This window comes from Schistocerca nitens, chromosome 5 (assembly GCF_023898315.1).
Source record: "Schistocerca nitens isolate TAMUIC-IGC-003100 chromosome 5, iqSchNite1.1, whole genome shotgun sequence".
NCBI classification, from domain to species: domain Eukaryota; kingdom Metazoa; phylum Arthropoda; class Insecta; order Orthoptera; family Acrididae; genus Schistocerca; species Schistocerca nitens.
The window spans coordinates 856199596-856222512 of NC_064618.1; the positions used below are offsets into that span (position 1 = coordinate 856199596).

At 40.4% G+C, this 22917-nt stretch overlaps 1 protein-coding gene across 2 annotated transcripts in view; it reads right to left on the bottom strand.

Annotated features, from left to right (window-relative positions):
• Positions 1-22917, bottom strand: part of LOC126259276 (protein O-mannosyl-transferase 2) — a 196944-nt gene that overhangs the window by 56778 nt on the left and 117249 nt on the right. For both annotated transcript variants that reach the window (XM_049955918.1, XM_049955917.1), the window contains exons 7-9: positions 15715-15874; positions 15528-15634; positions 3539-3621 (exon numbers count right to left, since the gene is read on the bottom strand). In XM_049955918.1, coding sequence (XP_049811875.1) covers positions 3539-3621; positions 15528-15634; positions 15715-15874 — 350 coding nt within the window. The remainder of the gene's footprint in view (positions 1-3538; positions 3622-15527; positions 15635-15714; positions 15875-22917) is intronic.

A 22917-nucleotide genomic window follows, 5' to 3' on the forward strand; every position in this document is an offset into this window, starting at 1 on the left:
TTTACATGTTACAAAGGACAGAAGTTGTTGTTACAGTGTAACATGTGTTCCATATTAAGTTCTGTTGTGATAATGACATCCATAGATGGTTTTGCAAAGGGAAGAGTACAGGATTACCAAGTGTGACTGAAGAATGTGTTGAACGAGTAAGAGAGTCTTTCACATAGCCCCAAGAAATCAGTTCCGAAGGCTAGTCATGAATTAGTGATTCCAGTGATGCCTGTGTGGAGATTTTTAAAGTGACACATACAACTATGTGCCTATCGTTTGCAGTTGTTACAAGCTCCAAAGCCTACAGACTATGGTTTATGTGCCAACTTGGCAAACAAAATGTTGCTGCATAACAATGAAGATTTTCTGAATCATGTCATCTTCAGTGGTCAATCAACGTTTCACCACAGTGGAAGTGTGAACACAATGTACACATCTGAGAGTCAGAAAAAAGGCCATGAGATGTTATAGTAGGAACAAAACATCCCTAAATTGATATTTTTTTTTTGGTGTCATATTCTGGTGGAAAGTTTATAGACCTTTCTTTTTGATGAAGCAACAGTAACTGGTGCTTCTTACCTTAATGCTCTTTCCTGAATTGTAAGAAGCTGAACCACAGAACTTTATTTGGCAGCAAAATGTTCTGCCACCTCACTGGCATAACTTGGTACATGATTTGTTAAACGAAATTGTACCTGACTGCTGGATTGGCTGCAAGGGGTCGGATCACAGATCTTGTTTCGCATGGCCTCCACATTCACCAACTCTGATGCCTTGCAAATTTTTATCTTTAAGGGCTCATAAAGAATGATATGTATGTGCTTCCAATACCAGCTGATCAACCCCACTTAAGAAACAGGGCTGAAGTAGCTGTTGCAACAAATGGTTGAGCAACAAACGATCCTGAGTAAATACGAAGCATCATGACAGATAAAGAAATCAGTGACCACAAGGTTGTTGTGACAAGACTTAATACTGTAACATCCAAGATCATCAAATGACCCTGCAAAATATATCTCTTTAAAAAATCAAATAAAAGTTCGCTTGATGCTTTCCCAAGAGACAATTACCACTTCTTCCAATCTGCTATGTAAGTGAAGCTGAGATGTGATTTAGATTCAAAGAAACAGTATCGCTGCCATTTGAGAGATATATACCAAATAAATTAATAAGAAATGGCATTGATTCCCCATGGTACACAAACTAGGTCAGACCACTGTTGCAGAAGCTACAAAAACAGCAAGCCAATTTTAAAAGAACACAAAATCCTCAAGATTGGTGAAATTTTACACAAGTTGAAATTTACCATTATCTTCACTGTGATATGCTTCCACAATGAACCTATATCTCAAAACTTTGCAGAAAACCCAAAGACATTCTGGTCATAAGTAAAGTACATCAGAGGCAAGACGCAATCAACACTTTTACTGTATGATAGTAATGGTATTGTACTGATTAGAGTGCCACCAAAGGAGACAAAGTAAACACCCGAAAATTTAAATCAAGAACAACTGCCAACATGAGTAACTTAGAAGTTGATATTCTTGGTGTAGCGAAGCAACTGAAATCACTTAATAGAGGCAAGGCCACCAGTCTAGACTGTATACTAGTTAGGTTCTTTTCACACTAGGTAGATACAGTAGCTCCATAGTTGGCAATCATATACAACTGCTCACTCATCAAAACATCTGTACCTACAGACTGGAAAGTTGAACAAGCCACACCAATACCCAAGAAAGGAAATAAGAGTAATCTGCTGAATTACTGGCCCATATCACTAAAATCAATTTGCAGTAGGATTTTGGAACATATATTGTGTTCAAACATTATGAATTACCTCAAAGAAAATTTATTATTGACAAATAGCCAACACAGATTCAGAAATTATTGGTCTTGTGAAATACAAGTAGTTCTTTATTCTCACAAAATAATGTGTGCTATCGACAGGGGATGTCAAATTGATTTCATATTCTTAGATTTCCAGAAGGCTTCTGATATTACTCTTCACAAGCGACATCTAATCAAACTGTGTGCCTACAGAGTATCATATCGGTTGTGCAACTGGATTTGTGATTTCCTGTCAGAAAGGCCACAGTTCGTAGTAAATGATGGAAAGCAGCTGAGTGAAACAGAAGTAATATCTGGCATTTCCCAAGGAAGTGTTATACGCCCTCAGCTGTTCCTGATCTATGTAAGTGATTTAGGAGACAACCTGAGCAGCCATCTTAGATTGTTTGCTGATGGTGGTGTCATTTACCATCTCGTAAAGTCACCAGACGTTCTGAACCAATTGCAATATGATTCAGACAAGATATTTTTATAATGTGAAAAGTGCTAGTTGACTCTAAATAATGAAAACTGTGAAGTCATCCACATGATTGCTACAAGGAATGTGTTAAATTTTGGTTACACAAGAAATCAACAAATCTAAAGGCTGTGAATTCAACTAAATACTTAGGGATTACAATTAAGAATAATTTAAACTGGAAAGATCACATAAATACCGCTGTGGGGAAAGCAAACCAAAGACTGTAATTTGTTGGCAGAGCACTTAGAAGATGCAACAGGTATGCTAAAGAGACTGCCTACACTACATTTGTCTGTCCTCTTCTGGAGTACTGCTGTGCGATATGGGATCCACATCAGATAGCACTGATGGAGGACATCAGCAAAGTTTGAAGAAGGGCAGCATGTTTTGTATTATCACTAAATATAGAAGACAGTGCCACAGATATGATACATGAACTGAGGTGGCAGTCATTACAACAAAGGTGATTTTCGCTGCGGCAGGACCTTCTCATCAGCAACTTTCTCCTCAGAATGTGAAAATATTTTCTTGGTGCCCACCAACAAAGGGAGAAATCATCTTCATGATAAAATAAGAGAAAAGATTTAAGAGTTCGTTTTTCCCCCATGGAATAGGAAATGCCACAATGAACAATATCCAATAATCTTCACTACTATTAGCCTTCAAGTAGAGAATAGAATATTATAACAACCCGTGGAAATGAGAGGTAGTGTTACCATCTTCCTAGTCATATGCAAGTGGAGTATACACTGGACTAAATGTCTACAGCAGAAGAGCAACGGGGTGTGTCATTTCTTTTCTTCTTCTTCTTCATCTTCCCCCCCCCCCTCCCCCCTAAAAGTTATTCATATTTACATAATACATTATTCTTAACCTGTTCCTTGCTATAAATGAAGATGCACTTTGTCTCTTTTGATTTTTTGTCAGTTCATTTCAAAATTATGACATACTATAAAGGAATTAGAATTTGTATTAGGATGCTGACCTTAGGTAAAAGGATAATATTTCAGACACTGGAAACTATTGTGTTTCTTCTATACTGATTAACTGTTGTAAGTCAATTAGTTGCCTACTAATAATTTTTCACTAATAAATTTTCTTCGAGGTAATTCATAATGGCTAATAATGTGCCTACTAATAATGTGTAATTTTAGTTACGCATTATGGGAGGGCTTAAGCTTTGACATATAACACACTCAAAAAAACTATGACAGGTCAAAATATATTTCACAGATTTACCTCTGGGCATACTCGCGTTGTACAGTGAATTCCCTTCAAGCTGTGACTGGAATGCTGAACTATAAAATCCATCACCATTACCACTGTAAACATAAATCAGTTTGGTTATTGTCTTAATCTTGAACAAAGACAAGCAAGATTTTAGGGAAAAACAAATACGAGGGTTGGATGAAAAGTAATGACTCCACCTTCGGTAATTGGGTTTGGATGGGAATATTTTAATAAATCAAACGCAGAAATAATCCTTAGAATGTGGTCTTTAATTACCAATATTCACTTTTCCACATAATCACCAGCCAATTGGATACATTTCTGCCAACGATGAACAAGTTTTCTGATGCCGTCACAGAAGAAGTTGACACTCTGTTTCTGTGACCACAGTCTCACAGTTCTCCCAACGTCTTCATCAGAAGCATAATGATGTCCCCGCAGATCGTCTTTCATCATTGTGAACAGATGGAAGTCAGATGGTGCTAGATCTGGACTGTATGGAGGATGCCGTATGGTGGTGAGATTCAGTCACTGAAGTTCTGCAGTGGTGGCACGTGAAGTGTCTGGTTTGGCATTGTCATACTACAGGAATACATTTCCCTTTTCTTTTAGGACCCTCGTTAGCCATGGTTTCAGAGTTTGCAGTGTTGTGATGTAGCACTCTGAAATTATTGTTGTACCATGACCAAGGAAATCAACACTGATAACACCGTCTGCATCCCAGAACACTGTGGCTATGATTTTTCCAGTTGAGGGCTGCATCTTGAATTTCTTTTTCTGGGGTGAGTCTTTGTGTCGATATTCCATAGGACTGATCTTTCATCTCCAGGTCGCAATGGTGTACCCACATTTCGTCTCCTGTCACAATTGAATGGAGAAAGGCATCACCTTCATTCTCGTAATGCGAAAAGAGTTCCTGGCAAATTTCAAGCCTGTGCACTTTCATTTCAGGAGTCAGCATCTATGGTACCCATCATGCACAGATCTTCCAAAGGCCAAGCAAAGCAATAATGTAACCCACACATTCTAGAGAAATGGCAATTGTGCTTGCAATTTATCTCTGAGGATGCGGTGACCATCCTGAATCAACCTGTCAACATTTTGGTTGTGAAACTCGGTGGTTGCTGTCACAGGCCGTCCAACTCTTTGTTTGTCATGCAGGTCAAATGTTCCCGCCTCAACATCTTTAAACTTACTCGCCCATCGATGCACAGTACTCACATCAACACAGTCACCATAAACTGCTTTCATTCTCTGATGAATCTCCTTTGGGGTGACACCTTCTGCTGTCAAGAATTCAATGACTGCACGTTGCTTAAATCGCATCGACCAACTGTCTGCACAGGGTTCCATACTTTACATTGTAACAACACAACTGTTCAATGCTAAGGCTTCCCGCCAACTGGAGCTGTAGAGAAGAGCCTACGGAACAAGCCAGTACCTGCGGCATACCAATGCTGGCAATTGTTGAAGAGTTACAAAAGTGGAGGCGTTACTTTTCAGTCAACCCTTGTATAATTTTTGAATAGTGAAAATTAACTTCGTGTAGCCAAATATGGTGCTGCTACACAAATTTGAAATGTTCATCAGTGACAACAGGAAATATATACATTTCTGTTTGATGTTACTATATACATTATTGTGCTAACATGGTGAATTAAATAAAGAGATATCAAAATTCAGTTACCAACACAGAATACATATTGAAGAAAAGCATCTGAAAGTATAAATTTACATGCATTGAACGCAAACAAAGGAGCTGACTTGTAGAATAATATTTGATATCTACAACTCGGCATATGAACGGCCATTTTGAGCACATATTGGTATTCAAACACAATCAGCTATTTATAATTCATTAATGAGCATTTCTGCAAATTATGTCCACATTTACACCAATGTATGCAAAAATGCAACACTCAGAAGAATGGTACATCTGAATCAAAACTTGAAGATTATTTAGAGCAGTGTACCAGGAATAAATAATGCTACAGACACATGTCATATATGAGTCCACCTCTCCATACTCTGATTAAAATTACTTTGTGATTGACATTTCAACAAGACAAGTGGTAGGAACTGGCCACCTTCTATTTGTAGTTCTTTCTCGAACGCTGCGGGTCCTTACGATGCCTGTTCTGTATGTAGGTGCAGTGCCTTGTGAAGTGCAGCTGGCTGCTCTCTGGCAACACCCCCCCCCCCCTCCCACACCACCACTGCAATCTGTTAATCAGAGTACAGATCAGTGGTCAGCACAGCTGACCGCCATGTAGGGGACCAGGGTTCGATTCCCAGTAGTGCCTGGGATTGTTTCCTTGGTGAAAGGACTGGTAGGGGACACACTCAGCCTCATGAGGCCAGCTGAGGAGCTACTAGACTGATTAGTAATGATTCCAAGGTCAAGAACCCTGATAATGACTGGTAGACCAGCATACTGACCACGTGCCTCTGCATACTTTATCCAGTGATGCCCATGGAAGAGGATGACACGGCAATCGGTGGGGCCCGATTGGTCCGTCCAAAACCAGGATGCAGAACTTTACCTTTCACTATGTCATACATGTAGAGCCAGCAGGAACCTTAGTTTTGCAAGTGGAAAGATCAGTGCTACAATAAGCTCACTTAGATAAAAACTATCAAAGTGGAAATGTTAAAGAGAGTGGTGTAGCCTTGGTGATTTTAGTTATACGGGCATTAGCTCATGGTCTAAGGCATGTTTTTGTACCTAATGTTTCATTTCCTAGTGCTGTAGACATCCTCAGACACTATAAAAACTCAGTCGATTATCAAAGTCTGTGCAGCCTCTAATGATGCTTCCAGCATTAGGTACAGAAACACATCTTAAACCACGGCCTGATATTCGTATAACTAAAATCACCAAGGATGTAAATACCAGCCATCAAAGCCCACAACATATGACCAGAGTGGTGTACGTCTCATCTCCGTGACAGGATCCAATACTTATATGTGGATGAGTGAAAAGAAGGCAAAATGATTTGCCTTTGGGATATGTTTGCCATACCTTGACATTCCAGCTTGTACAAGGCACAATCGTGTGACAATGATTGATGTTTGAGACAAGTGTCTGCATTATACTGACTGGTAAACTAATTTTTTTGAATGAGTCCCATATCAAACTGTCAGTTTCTGATGGGTACAAGCATATTACATGCTACCATGATGATCACAGTCTGGTAGCCTCTACTGTAAGAGTGCATTGTGGATAGTTTAGGGCACCAATGAATGCACATTATCTTCCACCCTTACACACTGAGGGTAGCTTATAAAGTAGTCATTCCACACAGGATGTTTTTAGAGCAGGCACTTCGTCAGGGACCTACATGTGCCATATTTCACCAGGCCAATGACCAGCTTTGTGTGACAAGTACCATGCAATAATTCTTCAATGATGGTACTACTGAGTCTTTGACCTCATGTTCCTTAGACATGCAACAAATTGAACACTCGAAACATTTCATTGGAGTGGCTGACATCAGAGTTCATTAGTCTGCTCAAAAAGTCAAATGCAAAACAATGTGGAGATTATTGTGTGATAAGCTAATGACCCATATCTTGAAATTGTTTTTGAATGTGATGCACAGAAAAATATATAGGCTATGTGAGGAACAGAAAGCCCTTAATCAGTCTGGGTTTGTCAATACCGTGGGTGTGAGAGAAGCCTTGTTCAGTGTTCAAGTATTGATTGATAGATGTAAATAAAAATGTATTTGCTAGCCTAATAGATTAACAGAAGGCTTTTGATAGAGTAAAACATGACAAATTGATGGAGATTTTGAGAAATATTGAAAAGGTGGAGAGAGATCTGGGAATCATCAAGAACCTTTACTGGAATCAAACAGTAATAATGCATATTGATCGAGACCACACTGAAGCTGTCAAAATTCTCATGGGAGTAAGACAGGAATGTATCTTTTCATCCATACTATTTAACATATACTCAAATTCACATTTAGGGAAGCCATGGAAGAAATAGAAGAAGAAATTTTGATAAAGGGAATAAGATTAAACAACATTGGCTATGCTGATGATACTATTGTTTTTTCTGACACTATTCAAGTGTTACAATAATTAATGGATAGAATTTTACAAGCCAGCAGTCAGTACAGACTTGAAATAAACATCACAAAGACAAAACTCATAGTCGTAAGTAAGGAAAATATTCCAGGAATAAACTTGGTCATAAATCAAAGAACTATGGAAAGGGTAAAACAATATACATACCTAGGAAACACAATAAATGAAAATTGGGATAACTCGCAAGAAATAAAGATTACATCAAGAAAGTAAGAACTGTGTTTTCGAAAATGAGTGCTGTCTTCAAAAGCCATAACCTAACTCTAAGGACAAAAACCAGACTTTTGCACTGCTACGTATACTCCATCCTCCTATATGGGGTAAAGACATGGATCTTAAATGAAAAACATGAAAAAGCTGGAGGCTTTTGAACTGTGACTTAATAGGTGGTGAGAACACCTCGGTACCAGAGAGTGATAAATGTAGACTTTTGAGAAGAATGAACACAACACTTCAATTAATCAAGAGAGTGAAATGCCAAAAGTTGCAATATCTACGACATATTAAGTACAATAGATATAATTTGTTACAGAAAAATACGTCAAGGGAAAATCAACAGCAAAAGAGGTCCTGGAAGAAGATGAATATCTTGGTTTGACAACCTCAGATGCTGGTTCAATATGCCTTCAACAGAACTATTCCATGATGCTACCAACAAGAGAAGAATAACCAACAAGATCACCTATCCAGTTTGGACTGGGTAGGCACTGAAAGAAAAAGATAAGAAGTGCTAACGTCCTTAAAGCTCACATCACTGTAAAAGGCGATGCACAGCCACAGTTTTTCATGTGTAACCTGTCCCCTACGCATAATGTGAGCAAGTTGCTCAGGAACTGCAAAGATGGCAAGAGAATGGGGTTATTCAGCCCATTTCCACAAGCCAATGGGCATCATCCTCAGTCATTCTTAAGATGCCTTCAGGTGGTTTACATTCATGTGCAGACTTTAAGGCACAGTAAACCTGCAAACAGTAGTGGATTCTTTTGCTCTTCTATATTCGGAGGAACTGATGGACAGGCTGGGACAGGGCAGATACTTTTCAAAGATAGATTTGTGAGAGGCATATATACAGTTAATGCTGGATGAACAGTTGAAGTAATACTTTGTGATAAACACTCACTTAGGTTTTTCTAGTTTCGAAGACTACCAGTTGGAATTGCTTCAGCTCCTGCAATTTTTCAATGGTTCCTGGAACAGTTAATACCGAAAGTCTCTTTTTGTACTAGTTATCTGGATGATATTGTTGTCACACTGAACATTTAGTAAATTTAGAATGCTGGTTTCAGGTTATTTCTGTGGCTGGCTTAGAGTGCAACATGGACAACTGCTCCTTTTTCCAGGAAGAATTAAACTATTTAGGTCACATAATAAATGCACAGGGTATACATACAACTTCAACACACAAGAATGCGATTAGGTCTGATAGCAACCTGTAACATTAAGGAGCTACATTTGGTCATGAGTAAACTTATCTATCGTATAAAATTTATTCCTAATGCTGAGCAAATTGCTGCTCTGCTTAGCCGGCTGCACTGGAAAAATGTTCATGTGAACCAAAGAATACCAGACGCATTTTAGCAATTGAAAGAGGCACTGTTAAGGTGTAGATGTTTGATTCACTTTGACCCAGCTAAGCCTCTCATGTCTGCTGTGGATGCTTCTGCTTATGGGATCAGAGCGGTGCTCTCCCATAAGATCAGTTCTCCTGACAGACCTGTTGCTTTTGCATTGAAAACACAAACCACAGTGTAACTACAGTCAGCTTGAAAAGGAGGTGCTTGCCATTATCTATGGTGTTACAAAATTCTGACAGTATTTGTACAGTAGGATGTTCTATCTGCTGACAGATCACTGGCCTTCGATGGTCCTGTTCAATCTTACCAGATAGTGTAGAAATTGCAACACTGGTTTCTGATTTTGTCTAATTATCAGTATGGCCCACTGCTCAACATCTGAACGATGACATGTTGTCTCGGTAATTGGTTGGTACCGACACAGTGTTTGATCCTTCTGGGGAAACATGTTTTCGACTGACGCAGCTCTTCAGGTTCTTTTGCAATACGTGAGCCGTGGGTGGCCATGCAGTTCAAAAGAAATTCCCCAACCTGTGGTGTGACGATGTTTTTCACATCGTCAAATGATTTCCATGCAGTCAGAGTTCTGATCTTGCATACAGAGATTGGTGATGTCTGGTTTGTGATTGCTCAACCCTGCACCAAGGTCATTGAAACATAGTTCGCGCAAAGCAACTTTCCCACCATAATAGTACTTGGCAGGGAATGGGCTCTCAGATAGTGCAAATGACTGCTTGCTGTGAAGCTTCTGCAGACAATCAGTCAGTTATGCTGCAACGATTTTTTGAGTGGCCATGTCCGTTTAGACCATAGCAGTGCATTCATACAGATTTTGTGGATACATTCTGGAACCAGCGATGGGTGTTAGGGATTAATGCTTACAGTATAAGTTTTCTTTTGTTGTCCCCATGACATCCACCACTACTGCAAGTACGGTATTGGCTCTGTCTTCTATTTTTTGTCTTGAAGGTCTTCCTGAGGTCACAATTCAGGTCACCTAATTCCCAATAGCTTTGTGCTACCAATAGCACACACGTGATGTGACCACTGCACCTTTTCACCCACAATCAAACAGTGTATCTGGATGGTTTGTTCGAATGTTCAGAGGTTACATGGAGAAACACCATTCCTGCAACACATTGAATGAGGCACTGAAAAATTTTTCTCTCCTCCCACCAGTTCTTGCCACATGATGGAATGTTGCCGGCATAATTGTTACAGGGTCAAAGGCAGTGTGCCCTGTTACATCTCCTGCGACTGCCACAGAAACATTGCATTCCACTTGGTCAGACAAAGTTTCAGCCACAGGATGAAGTCTTTTACAAAGTCTTGGCAAGCAACAGCATTGGGAGCATAGGGTTACAACCAAAGTAATTTTATGTCATGCACTGTTCTGCTGGGCTAATGTGGTGCCACCACAGCCAGCTGCACTGTGTGTATGAGTGTGTCAGTGATTCTACTGCAGAATGTTTGTCCACAGATGCAATATGTTGCTGGGGTCCTCATCTGTAGTCGCAGCTATCTCTCTGGCAGTCGCGATGGACACTTGGACACCTTCCCCTGTAGTGCCCATGGAGATTGATGCATAGCCACTGCCACTGCGACATCACCAGTGCCGGCACCTTTCCATCTGCCCAAACCAATGTCCACGGATGAGTCACACCCGGAAGATCATCACACTGCTCCAGCAGATCACTGCCCTTCCAGCTGCCCACAGCACCTACATCCCTAAATGTGGCTGTGCACCCTGCGTCTGGTTTCTCTGCTGGTGTTCCTGGATGCCCTCACAGTGGATACCGGGATGCAGGTAGGGAGACACCATCTGCCACAGTTCCTATCCCTGCCCCCTCATTTGCATCCACGTTTAGTCTTCCACCTTGCCATTGTCACATGCACCTGCCCTACACAATGGCGATGGAGGTTTTGGGGAGGGGGGGGGGGGGCATTGCCTCACCGAAGTTGGCAATGCGAATTGATACCACAGACATTAGCAAGGGCTCACTGCAATCTGCAGTGAGATATGGGAGATGACCCAGAAGACCATGCCTCCCCTCTCAACACAGTGGCACCCTCATACTGAGGTCAATATAGTGTTGAGCCAGCCAGAGCTCTGCCCAGTTCGTGAACTCATATGAAGGAGTCAACATCATAGTATAGGACCAATGTGATAGTTAAGTGTCTGATAGACTTGTTCATTTACATGTGGAATATTGTAAGCAAGAGAATTGTTTGTTAAGCTGTGCATCAAATGATGCTTTAATAGTCAATAACAGCTGTAACGTATCAAGCAATCATATGGAAAAGATCTGTGTCAAAGTTAAGTAAGTCTTTTATTCATTTACGTAATAAAGTGAACTTATGCACACATCAGAAAAAGGTTTGCATCACCCCGGTTCCCAGAACTCCTGAAGATAGACATTGGCTGTGGATATTGTATCACAGACACAGTCCCTTTGACTGTTCAGAGATATCACTAAGCCAAACCAAACATGAAAACGACTGTGCATGAGCAGCACCTATTAGGCAGAGGGGGGGTCCGACAGCCGATCAGTTCCAGTCATTCCACCAGGAAGGAAGTACATGGCTCGTGCTGTCTGTAGCTCAATCATGCCTAGATGGTCAATAACGCGATTCGATCGTGTCCACATTGTTACTTTGTGCCAGAAAGGGCTCTCAACAAGGGAAGTGTCCAGGTGTCTCATAGTGAACTAAAGTGATGTTGTTTGGACATGGAGGAGATACAGAGAGACAGGAACTGTCGATGACATGCCTTGCTCAGGCCGCCCAAGGATTACTACTGCAGTGGATGACCGCTACCTATGAATTATGGCTTGGAGGAACCCTGACAATAATGCCACCATGTTGAATAATGCTTTTCGTGCAGCCACAGGACGTTGTGTTATGACCCAAACTGTTCGCAATAGGCCGCATAATGTGTAAGATCACTCCCGAAGTCCATGGCGAGGTCCATCTTTGCAATCACAACACCATGCAGTGCGGTACAGAGAGGCCCAACAATAAGCCGAATGGACCACTCAGGATTGGCATCACATTCTCTTCACTGATGAGTGTCCCACACGCCTTCATCCAGACAATCGTTGGAGACATGTTTGGAGGCAACCCGGTCAGACTGAATGCCTTAGACACACTGTACAGAGAGTGCAGCGAGGTGGAGGTTCCCTGCTGTTTTTGGGTGGCATTATGTGGGGGCGATGTACGCCGCTGGTGGTCACAGAAGGCACTGTACTGGCTGTACGATACGTGAATGCCATCCTCCGAATGATAGTGCTACCATATTGGTGAGGCATTTGTCTTCATGGACAACTATTCGCACCCCCATCATGCACATCTTGTAAATGACTTCCTTCAGGAAAACGACATCGCTTCTCCAGACATGAACCCGATCGAACATGCCTGGGATGGATTGAAAAGAGTTTTTTATGGGTAACGTGACCCACCAACCTCTCTGAGGGATCTATGCCGAATCTCTGCTGAGGAGTGGGACAATCTGGACCAACAGTGCCTTGATGAACTAGTCGATAGGATGTCACAGCTAATACAGGCAGGCATCAATGCAAGAGGACACGCTACTGTGTATTAGAGGTACTGCTGTGTACAGCAATCTGGACCACCACCTCTAAAGGGCTGACTCTCAGAACCAAGGTGACGCAAAACTTTTTTTGATGTGTGTATTTAATGTGTTCTAGTGTGATGAGCCTTCTCCCACAGCAGTCAAAGAACTCACAGTTGTGGCCGTACAGTAGCAGTTTTGAAGTCAGCCTGGGAAGGGGATGTGTGTGGTGTGTGTGTGTGTGTGGGGGGGGGGGGGGGGGAGTTGGCAGGCATGTGATGCTATCACACCATACTAAATTCTGTTAATTAGAGAACATGTAGATTTACATAATCCTGATTGTCTATGTACTGCCAGTTGTCAATGATGAGAGTGTGTTTCCATGACAGAAATTTTAACTGTCACCTCCACAAGATAAGTGTTAAGAGACTCCCCGACTTGTTTGTGCAACTCAGTATCAACAAATAAGCTACTAATTTAGTGCTGGCTGTACACAAAAATACACTAAAATTAAAAATGAAGTATATATGAGTAGTCCAAAGCACCTTCTAGTCATATGTATTCTTGTTACTGTTGTAATTTTTACAAACATTAGTGTATTATTCAGGGAAAAAGTTATGAATCTTCCTATTATTTAACTCCATTCTAGAATAATAAATTCAGTAAATAAAAATAATGGGAATCGATATTTGGCAAAATCAGACTACACAATACCGTACATAGGCAGCATATACAGCACTGGTATATACACTATGGAGCAAAAACCTATTTAATAGTGTGTTGCTCTACTTTTGGAACACAATACAGCAGCTATTCTAAAAGACATGCATTCAATAAGTCCTTAGGTATGTGGCACCAGATGTCTATGGACACATCAAACAATTCCCATAAATTGTGGGCTGGTGGTTTGTTGTCATGGAGCTGCTGCTCAATAATGTGCCATCTGAGTTCCACTGGGTTCAGTTCAGGCAAAACTGGTGGCCACAACATGGATGTCAGATCACCACTAGGCTCCTCACACACTGTAGCACAATTCTGGACTTGTGATACTGACATTTATCCTGCTGAAAGATCCCATCGCTATTGGAGAAGTCATTAAGTAGAAGGGATGCCGGTAGTCTGCCATAATGTTCACATAGTCCACAGCTTTCGTCGTGGCTTCAATTAGTACCACAGATCCCATGGAAGGCAAGGTAAATGTGCCCTATAGTATAATACAGCCCCCACTGTCCTGCATACAAATGTGGTGCTTGTTTTGAACAGCTGTTCAGCTAGATGATGTATCCAGACACAACCATCAACTTTGTGTGACAATAAACATAACGCAAATGAGCAGATTTTCATTAATCCACAGTCCAGCCTCAATGATTAAGTGCCCACTCTAATCCTAACTGATGACGGCGTTGAGTCAACAGGGAAACAACAGGGGTCATAGGCTGCAGGGCCCCATGCTCAACATTCTGTACTGAACAGTGTGCTCCGGAACACTTGTGCCCGCACCAGCATTGTACTCTTGTCAGATATGCCAAAAAATCGCCACATAAATGGCTTTACAGAGATAGAAAGCCCCTCAACATTCTGTGATGAGGAACACACATCCACCATCTTGCTACCTGCTCATGGTTTCACTGTACTTTAACCCCTTTCCATAGATGCTGATGACAGTAAAATGTGAACAAATGATCAGGTCAGCCATTTCCAAGATGCTCATTTCTATGTGCTGGACCATTGCTTAGGTCAGTACATTTCCCTACTTTGTGGGCTGTATCACCACTAGAATGATTTCCCATTTGTCTGTGCTCTGCTTGTATACTTTCCTTACTGTCTTACATGCCCACAACACCACCAGGTGCATCCAGTCTTGTAGTAGACAGTGATCATAATGTTTTGGCTGTTTGGTTCATCAATGGTATGAATTCAGTTTTTTGAATGGAAAACACTGAATAAGCTGCTTATATGTGATGAGTGAGAACTGTGTGTGAGGCATAGATTCAGCTGATAATGGATTTCTATTCAGAAGGAGTGCGGTTTAAATTCCAGTGCAGCATTTCCACTTCAGATGAATGCCAGGATGGCTCCTTTGAAGACAACATGGTTGATTTTCTACGTCATTTTGTTCAGTGTGAGTTTCTAATCTACCTCTACAGACTGTGACACAAATGTAGCATTAAACACTAATTTTTCTTCCTTTCTTGTGTGCTAGAATATATAACTGAACAGATAGTGTCTTCTGATACACTTTTTGGGCCACCAGACTGTATGCCTAAACTAAATGAGGTCTCGACTTTGCCAATGGCTGTTGTTTGTAAATAAATTAATGAGATCCGAGTACAGTATAGCCTCTATTTTTGCCTTTCTTTCTCATCCCATACAGTAAGTCACCGCTGACCCATGGTTTTGGGTGACTTTCCCAAAATCTACCCCTTTTCCTAGACCTCTCCAATCCTTTTCCTTCACCGCACTTCCTTACCCTTCAACCCTTCTGCCTGAAGAAGGAGCCACTGGCTCTGAAAGCTTGCCAATTGCAACCATCTTTCACACGTGTGTCCTGCCACCACTTGGTGAGCAGATTTTTTTTTTATCTATTCAATTAAATAATTTTCTCTATTTTTGTGATCATGGGAATACTATTTTTTCATTATTTATTGACTTAAAAAGAACAATAGCAACAATTACTGACAGTACCATTTTTGGAAGAACATTTAATAACACACATTATCAATAAAAATAAAAAATGTTCAAACAATGTTATTCTTACCTTTTTCTAAGAACTACCAAATGGATGTAGAAAAAGAGCATATACAGAAGGGCTGGTAGTAATATAAGACACAAAGCCCGAGCTAGGAAATGTTTCACTGTATATACCTGAAAAGATACAAAACATAGTTTTTCAGCCACAAATAATATTGAACAGTCTTTAAACTCTCTAGAGGTTATCTACTTACCACTGGCTTTGAAAGGTCACCCAATACCTCCCACAATTCAGCAGTAGTATGCAAACCAACAAGAATCACAACAAAAAGACCAACAAACTTTACACTGATGGCACAAGCAAGCATACTGCCAGTAAACATCAGCCACAGCCACCAACGCAATGTAAAAGGTCTGCCGAAGAAACAAATAAAAAAGTTAAATTATGTACACTGATGATTGATCATGGCCACACTGAAATATATATGAATTGGTAATTTACTATGACATATTTCTAGATGATATAAAGATAAAAATGGCTAGGAAATACAGTGCTTCCTTAGACATTCTGAAAACTTAATCCCAGACACTAATATATCATTCTATTAACTTCTCAAGCAGTTGGAACTAAGACAACTCATCAAATTAATAACCAATATTGTGACAAAATGCAGATACATTATTTATTTTTTAAATATTTTTTATTATGAGACAGTCAGTACAGCAAAGTAGACAAGTATATATATTACACAGAGTTGTCTTGCACATAATATTAATTTATGTGAAGTGAAGGATCTGGTAAATCCAGCATTGATATATATCTCTTACAGATATATAGTATAATTTGCCATACTGACAAATTTGTAATTTTATTTATTTATTTATCTACAAATTCCATAGTTCTTGTTATGCTTATGACACTAGGATGTAGAACGACGAGTAATATACACTCCTGGAAATGGAAAAAAGAACACATTGACACCGGTGTGTCAGACCCACCATACTTGCTCCGGACACTGCGAGAGGGCTGTACAAGCAATGATCACACGCACGGCACAGCGGACACACCAGGAACCGCGGTGTTGGCTGTCGAATGGCGCTAGCTGCGCAGCATTTGTGCACCGCCGCCATCAGTGTCAGCCAGTTTGCCGTGGCATACGGAGCTCCATCGCAGTCTTTAACACTGGTAGCATGCCGCGACAGCGTGGACGTGAACCGTATGTGCAGTTGATGGACTTTGAGCGAGGGCGTATAGTGGGCATGCGGGAGGCCGGGTGGACGTACCGCCGAATTGCGGGCGTGAGGTCTCCACAGTACATCGATGTTGTCGCCAGTGGTCGGCGGAAGGTGCACGTGCCCGTTGACGTGGGACCGGACCGCAGCGACACACGGATGCACGCCAAGACCGTAGGATCCTACGCAGTGCCGTAGGGGACCGCACCGCCACTTCCCAGCAAATTAGGGACACTGTTGCTCCTGGGGTATCGGCGAGGACCATTCGCAACCGTCTCCATGAAGCTGGGCTACGGTCCCGCACACCGTTAGGCCGTCTTCCGCTCACGCCCCAACATCGTGCAGCCCGCCTCCAGTGGTGTCGCGACAGGCGTGAATGGAGGGACGAATGGAGACGTGTCGTCTTCAGCGATGAGAGTCGCTTCTGCCTTGGTGCCAATGATGGTCGTATGCGTGTTTGGCGCCGTGCAGGTGAGCGCCACAATCAGGACTGCATACGACCGACGCACACAGGGCCAACACCCGGCATCATGGTGTGGGGAGCGATCTCCTACACTGGCCGTACACCACTGGTGATCGTCGAGGGGACACTGAATAGTGCACGGTACATCCAAACCGTCATCGAACCCATCGTTCTACCATTCCTAGACCGGCAAAGGAACTTGCTGTTCCAACAGGACAATGCACGTCCGCATGTATCCCGTGCCACCCAACGTGCTCTAGAAGGTGTAAGTCAACTACCCTGGCCAGCAAGATCTCCGGATCTGTCCCCCATTGAGCATGTTTGGGACTGGATGAAGCGTCGTCTCACGCGGTCTGCACGTCCAGCACGAACGCTGGTCCAACTGAGGCGCCAGGTGGAAATGGCATGGCAAGCCGTTCCACAGGACTACATCCAGCATCTCTACGATCGTCTCCATGGGAGAATAGCAGCCTGCATTGCTGCGAAAGGTGGATATACACTGTACTAGTGCCGACATTGTGCATGCTCTGTTGCCTGTGTCTGTGTGCCTGTGGTTCTGTCAGTGTGATCATGTGATGTATCTGACCCCAGGAATGTGTCAATAAAGTTTCCCCTTCCTGGGACAATGAATTCACGGTGTTCTTATTTCAATTTCCAGGAGTGTATGTTCACAGACCATGGTATCAATTAGTTTACAAGAGCAGAACTAGACATAAATTACATAAGACTTGCAAAAATAATAATGAACTAAAATAAAGTTGTAGGAATAATACATTATGCAAAGTTTATCACATTGCAAAAGCCTATTTGTCATAGTAAGTATATGGTTACAAATAGGAACAAAAATAATATAAACAAACAACAGTAAATGTAAATACATACAAAGACTACTTTTCTCTGTTGAATTATTCATCAAGTGAGTAAAACTTTTTCTCAATTAAATATGTCTTTAGATTGTTTTTGAATGATGCACTGTTACTACGTAGACTTTTTATGTAGCTCGGTAATAAGTTAAATATTTTGACACTGGAGTAATGCACTCCTTTCTGTACCCGAGTTAAACTTTTTAGTTCAAAGTGGAGGTCAGCCTTCTTTCTTGTATTGTGATAATGGAAGCTTTCATTGGTTTCATAGTGGGCAGGATTGTCAACCAAGAAACTCATTAGGGAAAAAATATACTGGCAGGCTGTGGAAAGTATTCCAAGTTTTTTAAAGAGCGTACGGCAGGAGGTTCTCGGGGGTACTCTGCACATTATACGGACTACTTTTTTCTGCACGAAGAAGATTTTTTTAGATGAGGGTGAATTGACCCAGAAGATGATGCCATAACACATAATGGAGTGGAAGTACGCAAAGTATGTGGACTTCATGTCATTTATGTCTCCAAATTGTGAGATTGTCCTAATGGCAAAAATTGCTGAGGACAGCCTTTTTACAGTCTCGAGGACATGGTGCTCCCAGTTTAGCCTACTGTCTATGTGGAGGCCTAAGAATTTGGTGCAGTGTACCCTTTCTATCTGATTATTGTTATTTAAAAACAGTAATCTCCTGGGGGAGTTTGTGGTCAAGGCTGAAAGGGATATAATTTGTTTTGCTCAGGTTTACTGTGAGCGAGTTCACTTGGAACCAGGTTAATAGTACTGTAAGTAATTTGTTGGCATCAACCTATACATCAGTGAGCTGTTTGTTACTAATAAAAATGCTGGTGTCATCAGCAAACATGGTGAACTTGCATGTATTGCATGAAAAAGGTAGGTCATTTACGTATATCAGAAACAGCAATGGACCAAGAATTACCAGGCAAAGATACATGAAGAAACAGTAGCTTTTGCCAAATACACTCATTTACAGGCAACAAAAATTGGATAGAACCACCAAAAAATAAATTTTTAAATTAGTAATAGAGATTTTGTCATGTACTTTCCATGACTACTGTATGAAATAAACCAATAACACACAAAGTTTCATCACAATATTTTTGTCCCAAGTGCTTAAGAGCTGTAATTTCATTTTTAAGGTCTACATTGACATTTTTTATGGTAACTGATGTTTTGGTTTATTACACTTTTTAAACCACAGAAAATATGTCATTTGAACTGGTAAACACATTCAAACTCACACTTTTTTGTTGTAATAAATATATCAGATTTTGTGCAGTGTTGGTACAAATATGTAAATCTCAAATGCCCAAAGGCTGTAATGGTATATGACTGTTAACATGTTCCTAATTAAATAAGTTATTTTTAAATTTTCTTTCCAGTCATAAGCCTTTCTTGACTGGTTGTGACTTCCACCTCTTGCCTTCTTGTGCTATACCACTTCTGAAAGCAATGCTACAAGACATAAGAAGCAGAATAACCTAAATTCAGGAGCATCAAGAACAAAACAATGTTGACATACAAAAATACCTCCCCTCTTAACAAAAAATCCTTCTTAAAGATATGTATATGGAACATAGGTACATACAACTCAGAAGTATGTGTGTTACGGAAAAGAAGGAAGACTGGAATTTAACATTCTGTCAGTGTCACACTCCTTGTCAACAGAGCACAAGCATAGATTGGGAAAAGATGGAGAAGGAAATTTGCCAAGTCCATTTCAAAAGAATCATACTGGCATTACAAAAGGAATTAAAATATTATGTGCAAGGTAAAGGAAATTATGTGAAGTGGTTAAGAGAAACATTGAAGTAGGTCTATTTCATATTACAAGAAAAACTGTGCTGTCTGGAAATTTATTAAAAATCAGAAACCTCTGTGTAATATCCAAAGTTAAAAATTAAATCTGTGTGGGTAATAATTAAATGGGAAACCAGACAATCAATTCAGGAATGCGAGGACTTTATTATTGTACAAAACAATCAGGTAACCATTGTTCCTAATACACACTTCAAGGGATAATGCAATGGAATATCAATGCCACATACATACCTCCAAATCACAGTTACTCCATGTTGTATCAAAGAAATTATGAGTGTAATTAACTCCCTCAAAAGCAAAACCTCTCATGGTGATAATATCTCAAGTAAAATACTAAAATCCTATTCTTATACACCATATTCAGAAATTCTGAAGCATGCTATTGTGGGACTCCTTTACAAGAAAGGCAATAATACAGATATTAACAATTATTGACCAGTCTCACTGCTTGCCTCCTCCTCGGGGGTACTGAAAAAAGACGTAAGCAAGAAGCACAACATACCTATCTCAAACAGTGTCACACTCCACAGCGATTTCAAAAGGGTCTCTCCCCGAACATGCCATTTTTCAATTCATAAATAATATTACACAAATTTTAAATGACAAAATACTGCAAACTGGTATTTTCTGCGAGTTGTCAAAACCATTATACATTGCACAGCACACTTCTACATGAGCTTGAAGATTATGGTATCTGAGATGCTGCTGGTGGTAAATTTTCATCATATTGACTAAAAGGATGCAAAGTGTTGCATTAAGGAACTGACAGAGTGTACACAATGAAAAAGTGTCTTCAGAAACAGAGAAATTACAGCAAGGTTTGATATTGGGTCCAGTTCTGTTCTTAAATATAAATCATCTGTCATTAATATCCAAGAAGCAGAAATGTTTCTCTTTGCTAATTATGGAAGTAGTATAATAATCCCTAATGGAAAAGTTTCAATACTTCAAAAAGTAACTGGTTCTCTGCAAATGGATCCTGACCCAATTTAGATAAAATACAATTCATGCAGCTCTGAACTGCACAAGGCCTGATCACACCATTACAAATAGCACATAATTATACATTGATAAATGAAACAAGAGTATGCTAAATTATTATTAAGTATTTGTACTGACAATATTCTGAACTGTAATTCACTTCCTTAAGCACTTAAGCTCCACAACTTTTCTGTTACAGATTGCAACAGTTTTTGGAGATGCAAATGCCAAAAAGCTGACTCTCTTTTCCTTTTTCTTTTCAATAATGTTTTATGGCATCACATTCTAGGATATCTCATCACTGAGGAAGAAAGTGTTTGTTGCACAGAAGCTTGTAGTAAGGATAACATGTGATGTCCACACTAGAACCGTTTGTAGATAATCTCTTTAAATATTTGGGAACACAAGGTGCTACTGAAAAGTTCCTGAAACACACCAATAAAGAAAATTACAGTTTACCTGGATTTTATTCACCACCACCACCTTCAAAGCAGTCTCCTTGCGGGTGTATACACTGCTCCCACTGGTTTTTCCATGAACTGATAGCTCCTTGGAATGCATTATTTGTAGGTTAGTTTAGTACCACCTGTGATTCTGCATTACGCTCCACAGCTGCATGAAATCTTTAGTTTTATAACTTGAGTTTCTTTATGAGGAATAAAAATAAGTCACTTGCTGTCAGGTCAGGTGGTAAGTGAGGAAGAACTGTAATTCTGTTTTTCATCAGAAATTCCTGGATGATCAGCACAGTGTGAGAGCTCACACTGTCATGATGGAAGAACCAGTCACTGGTGCACCACTTTTCCGGACTTTTCTTCTTACTTTCCTCCTCAAATGCCTCAGGACATCACAGTAGAACACTGCATTGATAAGACTACTGAAGAGGGATGAAATCTGCATTGACAATTTTTTCCCCACTGAAGGAACAGATGAACATGGATTTCAAAGTCTCCTTCACTTGTTGGACTTTCTTGGGATGGGGTGAAAATGGACTCTTCCATTGTGATGATTGCTGCTTTGTTTTGGAATTCTATCCATTCTATGTGCAGTTCATAGGACAAAATCCTCTGACATGTCCCACAAGACAGTTCCATGATGTTGCATATGTCCTGGATGGTCTGCCTGTGATGTTCCAGCACTGTATTTCAAACAGCAGCTACATCTTAAGACAATTGACAGCCATCAAACATGAGAATCATGGTCAAACAATGTTCTGCCATCTTGAAATTGTTTATCAGTCATAAGTTTGACTGTGACCTCAGGCGTTTCCCCAAATGCTTGTTTCAACATGTTCTTCAAATGTATGTGTTAGTCTACATCTGCATCATGTTATGTGTTGTTGCATTTCTCTGAGTATGAAACAAAAGTTTATGCACACGTGTTGCTCCCAGATGCCCATCATTGTCAGTTTTGCAAGACACACAATACACGACAATGGGAAATGCACGTTAAAACCAAACATGACCACTTAATGCAAAGCTGCTTGAGACACTGACATACAAAGGTTGAATGAGATACCACTAGGCAGCATTTTGTTGTACTAGCTAGACTTCGTGAACAACACATACATCAGAAGGACTTTTCCATAGCATCTCACATCAGAAAGAACCTCATAATATATTTACTGCTTATTGAAGTTTCTTGTTAACAATCAGCTGCAATTTGGAAACATCTGTAACATTCATAAATATAATAATAGAAGGAGAAATGACTTATGCTATCCACCCTTCGTATGGAACAGACAGGAGTGAAGTATTCAGCTATAAAATTTTTGAGCACTTACCTAGTGATGTAAAGAACAGAATAGGTTATAAAATTAATTCTAAACATGTCTGGCTATTGTTTAGAAATTATGGCATATTAAGAAAACGAGCTTGTCAAGTACTTTTTCAGTGCCTAAATCCAAACAGATCTTTATTAACAGCCTCTGCAATTTTCCTCCCCTTTCTTCTGTATCTCATTTCAGAGGTCAGACTAATCCTCCACTACACCTCACATACCTCTGTTAATGTCATATCCTTTGTGGTGCTGGGCCCTGTGGGCCCATGTAGTCATGTGGGTTCATTTCTTTATTTTTAATT